This window comes from Stenella coeruleoalba (genome assembly GCF_951394435.1).
Source record: "Stenella coeruleoalba genome assembly, chromosome: 15".
NCBI lineage: Eukaryota > Metazoa > Chordata > Mammalia > Artiodactyla > Delphinidae > Stenella > Stenella coeruleoalba.
Window position 1 is genome coordinate 31,925,892 of NC_137161.1, and position 12,542 is coordinate 31,938,433.

Here is a 12,542-nt window from a genome sequence, read left to right on the forward strand (position 1 = left end):
TACGTTTCTTCCTAATAGTTCCCCATCTCTGGTCATGTTTGCCAAAATGTGCTGCTTGCAGCCCATAAAGCCTAACTGTGTAACACTAATAGGTGTTTGGTGAGGGGAAGAGAACATTCTCATCCAGGACTTCCCAGAGCTGCTCACAAATTTAAGAGTGCTGTGCACTGTCAAGAAGGGCATGATGCACACAGGGTTTCCCAATCCTATCTGAACAGGGAAGACTACTTCTAGAAACATCTATAATATAAACATTTCAAAAAACGAGTTTCTTGAATCTGATTCCAGATACTCAGCCCTAGGGAAATTATTTGCCAAGACCAGTCAGCTCCTTTGGTTATGTCTTCTTTATTAGATGCCTTTCTGTCCAGGTTACCAAGTGCTTTGATACCTAAGGGGAGGGGCCTGGAAACGGGACCAAAGCATCAGCTCTCATCAGGTACAGTTCACCTCCAAGTGAATAAACCTCTCTGGATAACGGGACTGATTTTCTCAGCATGAACTGATCATTCAAACGTAAAGAATGGAAAGTGAAACCGCAAAACCAAGGCAAACACAGGCCAGGGGTATGTGTCTGGACAAAGAGGCTTCCATGCCATCCCCTTTCTCCTAAAGCCCCACTTCAATCGTAAGTGGGAAAAGGGAGTGGTGGTGGTGGTGGGGGGAGTGGGTACCAAAGATTCAGGAGTCCTGCATTAGCTTGGGTCACCTCTCGCCCCATCCCCCCACCCCTCCCCTGGCAGCTTCCCTGCTCTGCTCCCACTGGAAATTGCAGCAGACAAAGCAGACACCACCGAGGCGAAGTTTGCCTTCCTTTAAAAATAAGATTGAAGCCTCCACATTTATGCCCTGACCAACACAGCACTTCTCAGTGTCACCCATATTTCATGGCAGAACTGACGGTGACTGTGGTTGATTAACTAGGCATGAGAGATGAACATTAACCCTTTTTTCTCTATTCTTCTACCTTTATCTTCCCTCTATTCTCCCCTTTCCACACATCTATGATCTTTTTCCCTTACTTCCATGTCATTTCTCTTGCTTATTCCCTGAACATTTTCCTTCTTTCATTCCATGATTAACCTACTCCTCCTGTTTTCCTCCTTTCACTGTTATGAAGTTCATGTTAACAATTCCCATTCAACATTCTTAAAAGAGTAATTTATATTAAAGTTGTCAATAAATAAAAAATAAAAATTGAATTTTAAATAATCCAGACAGACAATTCAAGCATCTGCTGGTGGTTATATTCCAAAGGAATCATCTTACCTGCAACCCCAGAAATATGCACAGGTACCAGGGAGGAACATCTTCTATGGTGTAAATCATGTCCGATCTCTGGGGGTCAAGACTGCCCGTGCTATCCAAGGTCTCAGCAAGAGAGCTCTGTGAACGAGAGGGAGAAAACAAGTTGTTTAATGGAAGCAAGGACTAAAGTTAACTCAGCACAGGCTACTGTTACTGAAAAACAACTTTATAAAGTGTCTGTTGCTCTCCTGTAAAATTAAGCCTTGGTCACCTCTGACACAGTGTCAAGCGCACTCACTTGGTGGGACAGTCTGCTCTCAGGATTTGGGGCTTCAGCATTCCTTCCATCAACTCACACCCAAGAGCACCCAACTTGCTCAGAGCTTCTCCCCAAGACTGGGCACCCACTGCATGGAGAGGGATGCTCCCAAGGTTGAGACCACAAAGTAATACCTTGGCATGAGCTGCCCTTGGGTAGTAACCCTAATGAAGCAATGTTACAAAATGCTAACCACTTTCCAACAGAGAGCACTAATCTGTCCCTCCTATCCCATTCCATCCCTGCAAGGAAAAAGACTTCTGTACCTAAACACCCTTCTTTTAAAACACTGCTGCTCAGACATAATGGTGAGTGAAGAGAGCAAAGGTATACAGATATGATGATTCAAATTTTGTTTTAAAAAACAGACTAAAAATGTATTTATACTTCAGGGAACTTTTTTTTTTCTTTTCCTCTCACCATTACTAAAGATTTTTTTAAATGTTAAGCCTTGCATCCTTTATAAGCCAGAATCTTTACAAAGACCAGACACTTTAGGTTATAGTCTAGACATTTCCAGTCAGCTTCAGCTTCAGCATCACTTTTGAACTCATCCAGTATCTGAGCCAAACTGAAAACTCGGGGGTTCCCCCATATACCCTCAATACTGCTGTAGTTTCTAAAACCCTACAAACAATTTCTTGGAATCCAAGATGTGCATTTTTTTTTAGTTTTTTAATAACATAAAGTGCTTAAGAGGAAATAAAATTAAAAGATGTGCCACAAAAAAGATAAAGATGATAACATTCTGATCCTTGGCCACACCTAGCCCAATTTGTACCCCCTTTCCAATGGATTTGATCCACATTTGAAAGATGCTGACTCCTTATGTTTATCACTCCATTTTTCATGCACAGGGATTTGGGGGCCAAATACTCTTGAACGAAAGAAGTGACACAATTCAGCCTTACCTTCTAAAGCCTAAAGGTAAATATCTGATGTAAATTGACATTTTATCTAATCCAAATGTGAATTGAATATGACCTTTCGGAAAGAACTTTTTCTTCCATTCAAAAATGGATGCTGGCAGATCTGCATTATTAAATGGGTTTAAACCTATTATAAGTGTCATTTAAAATTTGTTTGTAGTGGTGGTAGAGAAAGTACATATGATGAGGAACTTGATATGTGGTGATGTACAGTAAAGGATTAACTCAGCAGGTCTGGGTTGTCCAAACCCTGCACATTTCAAAGAGAAGTTTGGCCCTTGCCTGCCACCTGGAAGATAACCTCTGTGCTCTTGGAATATCCTGCCTCTTAAGAGTGTATCTGTTTACCTGAATGAAGCCTTGAGCTGCCCTTCATAGATTATGCTAACAATGCAACTGATGATGGGGCCTTGGGCCACATGGTATCAGTTTGACTCCAGAGGGTCTGGCAACACTCCTTCAGTGTTGTCACACTTTGTTCCGGGGGAAATTAAGCACTGCTCACATGATTCCACTAGGAAGAGGACAACCGAAAGCTTGTTCTGTGTCTCCTAGACCTTGCCCTACATGTTTTTTTCCATTGATCTTAATCTGACCCTTTCTCTCAAATAGGCTGTAACCAGGAGTGTAATAGCTCTTCTGAATTCTGAGTCCTCCTAGCAAACCACTGAACCTGATTTGGGACTCCCAAATCAGTCTTGGAAATCCCTGAACTAAGTTGACCATTTGCTGACATGATGCAACTATGGATACTGGACTCACTATAAAAAGGACAATTCAACACTATCATATGACCTACAGATGGGGAATGTTACTGCTCACAAAGTAACAAAAAGAAATATCTGAAAACAGAGTATAGTAACACTACAATTACTACATTAGTACAATCTGTTACAATAATATTATACGCATTATTATTCTAATGATTCCAAAATGACTAGTTTTAACTATAAAACAGATGAACAGAAATGAAAAGACTGCATCTGTCCTCTTTCAGGCCTGGAAGGCTAAGATTAAGATGTGTACACAAACATATACATATACTGTACACACACTATTTTTCTTAGTAATGAGGGTGGTTCTACAACTCAGAAATGGAACTAATGTAAAAAGTCCACAAATGGTATTAGGAAAAAGTAGGGAATTGTGTGGTCAAGGGGATCAGTGAACTCTGTCAGAAAAATGCTGCACCACCCTTCCCAGAGACAGAAGGAGTGTGTTTGGTCACTGTGGACCCTGGTACCACATTCTGTTACCACTGCATGAACAATATGAACTCTCTTAAAACTGCAAAACAAAAAGCTCCAACAGCGAGGTTTCTTTAAAAGATGACTACATTAATAATTTGATGATATCATCTTGAATAGGCTTTTCCATATTATTCTAATATTCTAAGATAATCTAAAGGAAAAGGAAATTACCTGTTCTTCAAAGATTAGTGAACTCAGAATTCAGTTCTCTTGTTGGAGACTTCTTAAAAGATCGTTAATAACCTTTCCAATCTCTCCTATGGTTATTTATCTAGTACAGCACTTTTAAGTCACTTGTAGTCTTTTTCTCTAGGAAATAATTTCCTCTACAGCAGGAGTCAGCAAACTCTTTCTATAAAGGGTTATGCAGTAAATATTTTAGGCCTTGTGAGCCATATGGTTCTGTCACAAATACTCAACTCTGCTATTATAGTGCAAAAGAACATTAGACAATATGTAAACAAATGAGTTATAGCTGTGTTCCAATAAAACTTTATTTACAGAAACAAGTGTTGGGCCAGATTTAGTTTGCAGGATGCAGCTTGCTAACCCTGCTATAGGGTTTCAAATTGATTATCATAAAGTTGTAGTTAATATTCTCTTATACATGTTTCTTATATTTCCTTTCACATTGCTAATATGCATTAGTGCTTTCTCATCTTTCACCTTAATCAGGTCCACCAAAGATCAATGTCACTGGTCTTTTCAATAACCAGTTTTTGAGTTCTAGTAAAACATGGTTCATTGACCACATCTGTCATTTCCTCTAACTCCTAAAAACACTAAGAATAAATATGACACAAATCTACAAGGACAAAGAAAACAGTAGAAAGAGAAATGAGAATAACATATTTTGGAATATGCAAAGCATTTGTATGAGCTGTGACCCATTTAGCAGAGGGAAGGAACCTAAAACATAGGTGCCTGGAGAGGGAAGGTATAAAGAAGCAAGTTGGTTGACCAACAGAAGTCCAGAAAGGTTCTATGCTTGGAGGCACAAGACAGAGTAGGGATGGAAAGAAGATGGGATTTAACTCTGCGAACCAATCAGACACCCTGTTGCCTACTGCTGTCTTCATCCTACAAGACACAAAAATGTATTGTTTGAAGAATACAAATCAGAAACACCTCAGACTGAAGAATGCTATGTGGGGTTAAATGCAAGCGTGAACAGCGGGATCCTCATCTGCTTCCAAATGCCGGAAGCCAGGTTATATACCCACAGGAGGAGACTAGAGGATTTATTTCTAGAGGAATTGATCAGCCTCAGAGACAAGACACTGCCATCTCTAGACCCTACAGTGATAAGACAGCTTTCCCTACTCAGTGGAAAGGCCCATCAGTAGACAAACTTCATCCACACACAATGACCCTACAGTCATATTTTTTATTGCCTCACATTCCTCCAAAACTAAGAGCCAAATAAACAGAGGAAATAGGGTCCATGTAGTAGAAAGAAAACATATTGGGGGTGGGGGGGGAGAAACCTGTGTCTTCACAAAAATAAAAATATTTTGCACCTGGGAAGAGAGCACTGCCGTTTTAAAAGCTTTAATCAGCAAATAAAAACAAACAAACAAAAAAAAACAGGAAAAGAGATCTTAGAAACTAAAAACAAAATAGGAAAAAAAAATTCAACAAAAGGGTTGAAAGTCAAATATATATGCTCAAAATAACAAAAAGACAAATACTGGGACTTCCCCGGTGGTCCAGTGGTAAAGAATCTGCCTTCCAATGTAGGGAATGTGGGTTCAATCCCTGGTCAGGGAACTAAGATCCCACATGCAGCGGGGCAACCAAGCCTGCATGCCACAACTACAGAGCCCATGCACTCTGGAGCCTGTGCACCACAACTAGAGAGAGAAAACCCACACACCACAACTGGAGAGAAGCCCGCGCACTGCAATAAAGAGCCCGTGTGCCACAATGGAATGTAGGAAAGATCCTACATGCTGCAACTAAGACCTGATGCGGCCAAAAGTAAAATAAATAAATAAAAATAAATATTTAGGGGAGGGGGAGGAAAAAAAGTCATGCCAGCATGACAGAAGCAACCAGCCCGTGATGCGCCATCCCAAATCTTTGAGCATAATAAAAATGTTGCTTAAAACAAAAGACAAGAAATAATAACAATTTTTATGGAAGAAAACAGAATATAGGAATCAAAGAAATAAGAAATTTCCAAGAACTAAAGGATATGCCTACAAATTAGAAAGATGCACTAAGTACTCAATAAATTAATGAAAAAGGATTCAGATATTTTGAAAACTCAATCAACTGTATTAAAAAATTTAAGAACAAAGGGAAATAAAATGTGAGTTGAAAGAATCTGGACAGAAGGGGGAAAAACAGAAAGATGAAAGTGGTAGGAGCACAAGAGGGAAGAGACAACATGAAAAAAATGTAAGAGAAAAAAAGATTAGAGAGAAGTGATAAAGAAGGCAGACAAAGGAGATCCAAAATATGCATAATTGGAGCCCCCAAATAAGAAAACCAAAAGAAGAGAATGGAACAAAAAATAAAGATATAATTCAAGACAACATTCATTAGCCTTGAAGCTAAATATTGAAAGTGCCAGGAAAAACTGACCCCGGTCAGCATCAAAACTTATGATATGATTATTATCATATGATAGTCATTAAAGTTACTGATTATCAAAGATAAATAAAGAATAGGACAGGCAAAAAGATCAAGATACTGACTTAAAGAAAAAACCAGCCTGAGTTCTTCATAGCCACATTCAACACCAGAAAATGGGAAAACAGCAAACTATTATGATTCAATTATTTTCTTAACTTTGTGTTATAGAATTTTTCAAACATATACAAAGGTAGAAGGAAGATGAAATGCCTGCCCTATATCTATCCCCAACTCCAGCTTCAAAATTTATTAGCCCTATGTTCTTCTTTAATCTATTCCCCATACCATTCCAACTTTACTGGGGTAAGGGGATGGATTATTTTAAACTGAATCCTCAAAATACATAAATTTGTCCATAAACACATATGTATGTCTCTTCAGCAGATAAAGACTTTTAAAAAGAAGCAAAATACCATTACATGCTAATAAAATTAACAATTTCTTCATATCACCTAATACCCAATGCTTTTAAAACTTTTTTCATATTGTATCAAAACTTTGTTACAGCTGATTTATTTGAGTCAGGATCCAAACGATGTCCCAAGGATTTTACACCCAGTTGAACTCTCCTTCAAGGCTAAATGCTATAGATAAATTCTCATCCAAAACTATTCCCATGATCCAGCTCTTCTCTTGGAAACTACTACTATAGTGTTACTTCTCTAACTTCAGTGAACATATCAAATCACATAGGAATTGTATGAAAATGCAAATTCTGATTCAGCAGGTCTTGGTTGGGGCAGAGATTCTACGTTTCTAACATGTAGGTAATGATGTCAATGATGCTAGTGCATGGACTACACTTTGAATATCAAGGGCCTAGAGGGTGAACTTCGGTCAACCCAGAAATTATTAGGGAAACCAGCAGAAGGCTTGTCTCAAATTAACTGTAGAAATAAAACTAAAAATAGGGATTAGATGTATAAAATGGACAACTAATAAGAACATGCTGTACAAAAAATAAATTAAAAATAAAATTCAAAAATTCCAAAATACCAAAAAAAAAAAAAAACTAAAAATAGGGATTAGATTGCCAGAATATATAAATGCACCAAAAAGATAGTCATTACAATTAACAAAATGTGAGAGTGAAAAGGAAAAAGGCAAGCGGTAGAGTAAATTAATTGTCATCTAATATAGCTGGAAGTCAAAGGATGATACTTGAAGCTAACAAATCAATTATAATGATGGGCAAAAGTAATATTTCTGACCAAAATCAGATAGTAGAGGAGAGAAAGAGCAAAAGGAAGGAAGGAAAAACAGTAATTTTGTTACTGTTCATGGTAGGAAACTAGAAGACAATGAAATAAAGGGTTAAGTATATTGTTCTATAGTTATGATTATATAGGTGTCCACTAAAGTACAGAAGTTTTTAAATATCACAACTACACACACAAATAAATAAAATAGATACTTGTCATTATCACTAAACGTAAACAGGCTAAACTCAACTATTGAAAGAACAAGATTTTAAGACCTTCTCAAAGCAAAACTCAATTCTATGCTGTATATAAGAGATACACCTAAGAATGAGCAAAGCTAAAGAAAAATGCAAATAAAGTCTTAATTATCTTCAAACAAGGTAGTATTCTAGCTAAAGAGCAATAACCAAGACAAATATGAGTATGTTTTAAATGATAAAAGGTACAATTCACCATAAACATGTTATAAATGTCTATGTACAAATAAGAGAGAGTCGATAATTATAAAGCAAAATATCTCAGAAATATGAGAAATCTAAAAAATACCAATAATGGGAAATTAATCTCTCAATTTATGGCAGACCAAATGGCAGGCAAAAGAAAAGATGTAATAACTAATAAAATATAACCTAAATATTTAACTGTTTTCAATTATCTAGAACACAAAAATTCACAAAAAATATTTGCAAAAATTTAACCATAAGGAACACATCAATACATTCCAAAAAATAATACAAGTAACATTTTCTGATCACAATACAATAAAACTGGAAATTAAAAAAACAGACAATCAAAAACCCTCCTCCTGGGGCTTCCCTGGTGGCACAGTGGTTGAGAGTCCGCCTGCCGATGCAGGGGACACGGGATCGTGCCCCGGTCCAGGGGGATCCCACATGCCGCAGAGCGGCTGGGCCCGTGAGCCATGGCTGCTGAGCCTGTGCGTCCGGAGCCTGTGCTCCGCAACGGGAGAGGCCACAGCGGTGAGAGGCCCGCGTACAGCAAGAAACAAAAACAAAAACAAAACAAAAAAACCCTCCTCCAGGGACTTCCCTGGTGGTCCAGTGGTTAAGAATCAGCCTTGCAATGCAGGGGATGCCAGTTCGACCCTGGTGCAGGAACTAAGATCCCACATGGCACAGTGCAACTAAGCCCACATGCCGCAACTACTGAGCCCATGCGCTCTGGAGCCTGTACGTCACAACTAGAGAGAAGCCTGCGCACCACCATGAGGAGCCTGCATGCCACAACAAAAGATCCCATGTGCCGCAACTAAGACCTGACTCAGCCAAAAGAAAAAGAAAAACCCTCCTCTATCTGGAAATTTTTAAATGTCCCCTTAAAGGGCAAAGGGGAAGAAATATGATCCAAAATAGAAAACTATTTAGAAAATAGAAAACTTATTAGAATTAACTATGAAAATCCACTGGATATAGCTAAAGCAGTGCTTAGTGGAAAATTCATAGTCTTTGCACTTAAAACAAAAAGACAAACTAAGCATATGCCTCAAAAAATAATAGAAAATAACAGGAAAACCAATAAAGGAATAAAAAACGGATACATTAGAAAATAGAAAAGCATTTGCACTAAGTAAATCTAAAATTTAGTTCTTTTAAATTAAAAAAAAACCCAACTAGCTAATCCAGGGAAATAAAAATGGAGCAATGTGGAAGGAGAAAGGACAAGCATAAAAAATCAGAAAAAAAGTGGAAATAATCACAGAATAAAGGAATTAAAAAACATAAAAATCCATTTTGCTCAGTTCTATGTATATAACTTGAAAATTAGAATGAGTCAAATTTTTAGAAAAAAATACTTTACCAAAACTGACTCCAGAATAAAATAAGTCCCAAACTGACTGATTCCCAAAGAAGAAATAGAAATTCTCAAAGGTATGTCAAAAAAAAATACTAGACTCAGATGACTTTATAGGGAACGCTAACAAACTTTTAAATACACACACACTCAACATATTACATGTAATATTTATGTTTCATACACAGACACAACTGCGTGCCACAACTACTGAGCCCACATGCCACAACTACTGAAGCCCGTGCACCTAGAGTCCGTGCTCTGCAAAGAGAAACCACTGCAATGAGAAGCCCGCGCACCACAACAAAGAGTAGCCCCTGCTCACCGCAACTAGAGAAAGACCACATGCAGCAATGAAGACCCAACGCAGCCAAAAATAAATAAATTAATAAAAAAAGATACACATTAACAATTAGATGCATTAAGTGATATTGATTTGGATCCTGTAACTAAGCTTTATCTATTTAACTCCTTATTATTTAGCTGTAAGGGACATTACTGGAACTGAGGAAATGAAAATTATTAAGGTTTATTTTAAAATTGAAATTAATGAAATCAACCAATTATCAATAATAATTGTATCAATGTGAATATCATAATGTTTTTGTTTTTAGGAAATACACACTTAAGTTATTTAGGAATAAAGGAGCATTATGTCTGTAACTTACTTTCAAACAGTGTAGAAATAATAGGTGTATATAGAGAGAATGATTTTTAAAACCATGAGATTATTCAAGATATTAAAATTAATTTTAAAAATAAAAAAATTCCACATACATTTACTAACCTGGTGAGGTATACATTATGTAGGTGGGGTGGGGACTAGCAGTGGCTCACCGTCCATGGTACAACACTCTCGGATATGTGTGCGGGCATGAGTGGAAAAGAATGTGGAATATACACACCAGACTGCCCGCTGCCAATTATGTGGGGTAGACCAAGAATGGAGGCAGCACATTTTAAACTGTTTAATACAATTTTGAACTGTTTATGTTAAACAAGTATGCTCAAGAGAACTTTGTTTTTCAAGACCAGCTAGTACCGGGATAAAAGGTAACTTAAAGAGAATCTGTAGGAATCATAAGTCAAAAAAGGTAAAAACTAAAAAACACTTAAAAAAAAAACCCTCATTATGAAGTTCAAGTCCTTCAACATCCCTAATCTAAGAGTCCCAATGATACTGAGGTCCATCCTATGGACTCATGATTGATGATTTGAGGCATTATCCTTCTCATCCTTTCAGGAAAAAAAAATCCCTTTAAGCAAATTCCAAGATGAGTATCTTATAGCTAGTATCATATTAGCCAGCATTTATCATAAGAACTTCAAGAGTTTTAATGGACATCAGAAAAGTCAAGTTTTTAATAAAATAAGTGAATACATTACAATGAATTAAGAAACCTGTGAATATGGGGAACGCAAAGGACAGGCTCTCTTGCTCTCAGTTCTCTTGTCTCTTCTTGAATGGTCCATTCTTATTTCACAGTCAGGTGTTCAGATAGCCTTTCAATGCCATCTGAAAAGCAAGATCCCAGAGGGCAGCATCTTCTGGTATGAAGTTTTCTTTACACAAATTTAAGACAGCAAAGGACCTAAACGTTTCATTTTCTTCACCTTTAAAACAGGGATAGTGATAGCACCTTTCTAACAGGGTTGCTATGAGGACTAAATGTGACAGGTTGCTTAAAGCATTCAGCCAAGGGTCTGGATGCTTAGCACTATTCAACACATGATAACTCTCACTATCCTTGTCATTTCATAATACAAGGGAAAAAAAGACCAGGAAAATAGGAAGATACTCTATTTCACTAGTATTCAAGGAAATACACACCTATCAAAGTTTAGATGATGAAAAAAATGTTCACACAAACAATAAATGTCTAGCAGAAATGTGCTAACTTTAGTGTACTAGATATTTTTCCTGCCAACAGATCAGTAAAAGGTACAGCTACAGATGTTTAAAAACCTGAAGAATTAATGTTCTCTACTATTCATTTCAAACAAATGACAATGGAGACACAACGACCCAAAACCTATGGGATGCAGCAAAAGCAGTTCTAAGGGGGAAGTTTATAGCAATACAAGTCCACCTTAAGAAGCAGGAAACATCTCGAATAAACAACCTAACCTTGCACCTAAAGCAATTAGAGAAAGAAGAACAAAAAAACCCCAAAGCTACCAGAAGGAAAGAAATCATAAAAATCAGATCAGAAATAAATGAAAAAGAAATGAAGGAAACAATAGCAAAGATCAATAAAACTAAAAGCTGGTTCTTTGAGAAGATAAACAAAATAGATAAACCACTAGCCAGACTCATCAAGAAAAAAAAGGGAGAAGACTCAAATCAATAGAATTAGAAATGAAAAAGGAGAAGTTACAACTGACACTGCAGAAATAAAAAAGATCATGAGAGATTACTACAAGCAACTCTATGCCAATAAAATGGACAACCTGGAAGAAATGGACAAACTCTTAGAAATGCACAACCTGCCAAGACTGAATCAGGAAGAAATAGAAAATATGAACAGACCAATCACAAGCACTGAAATTGAAACTGTGATTAAAAATCTTCCAACAAACAAAAGCCCAGGACCAGATGGCTTCACAGGCGAATTCTATCAAACATTTAGAGAAGAGCTAACACCTATCCTTCTCAAACTCTTCCAAAATATAGCAGAGGGAGGAACACTCCCAAATTCCTTCTATGAGGCCACCATCACCTTGATACCAAAACCAGACAAGGATGTCACAAAGAAAGAAAACTACAGGCCAATATCACTGATGAACATAGATGCAAAAATCCTCAACAAAATACTAGCAAACAGAATCCAACAGCACATTAAAACGATTATACACCATGATCAAGTGGGGTTTATTCCAGGAATGCAAGGATTCTTCAATATACGCAAATCTATCAATGTGACAAACCATATTAACAAATTGAAGGAGAAAAACCATATGATCATCTCAATAGATGCAGAGAAAGCTTTTGACAAAATTCAACACCCATTTATGATAAAAACCCTGCAGAAAGTAGGCATAGAGGGAACTTTCCTCAACATAATAAAGGCCATATATGACAAGCCCACAGCCAACATCATCCTCAATGGTGAAAAACTGAAAGCATTTCCACTAAGATCAG

At 37.2% G+C, this 12,542-nt stretch overlaps 1 protein-coding gene across 2 annotated transcripts in view; it reads right to left on the reverse strand.

Moving 5' to 3' along the window:
• Nucleotides 1-12,542, reverse strand: part of SLC23A2 (solute carrier family 23 member 2) — a 148,348-nt gene that overhangs the window by 43,015 nt on the left and 92,791 nt on the right. For both annotated transcript variants that reach the window (XM_079944025.1, XM_079944026.1), the window contains one exon: nucleotides 1,270-1,386. In XM_079944025.1, the coding sequence (XP_079800151.1) occupies nucleotides 1,270-1,386 (117 nt within the window). The remainder of the gene's footprint in view (nucleotides 1-1,269; nucleotides 1,387-12,542) is intronic.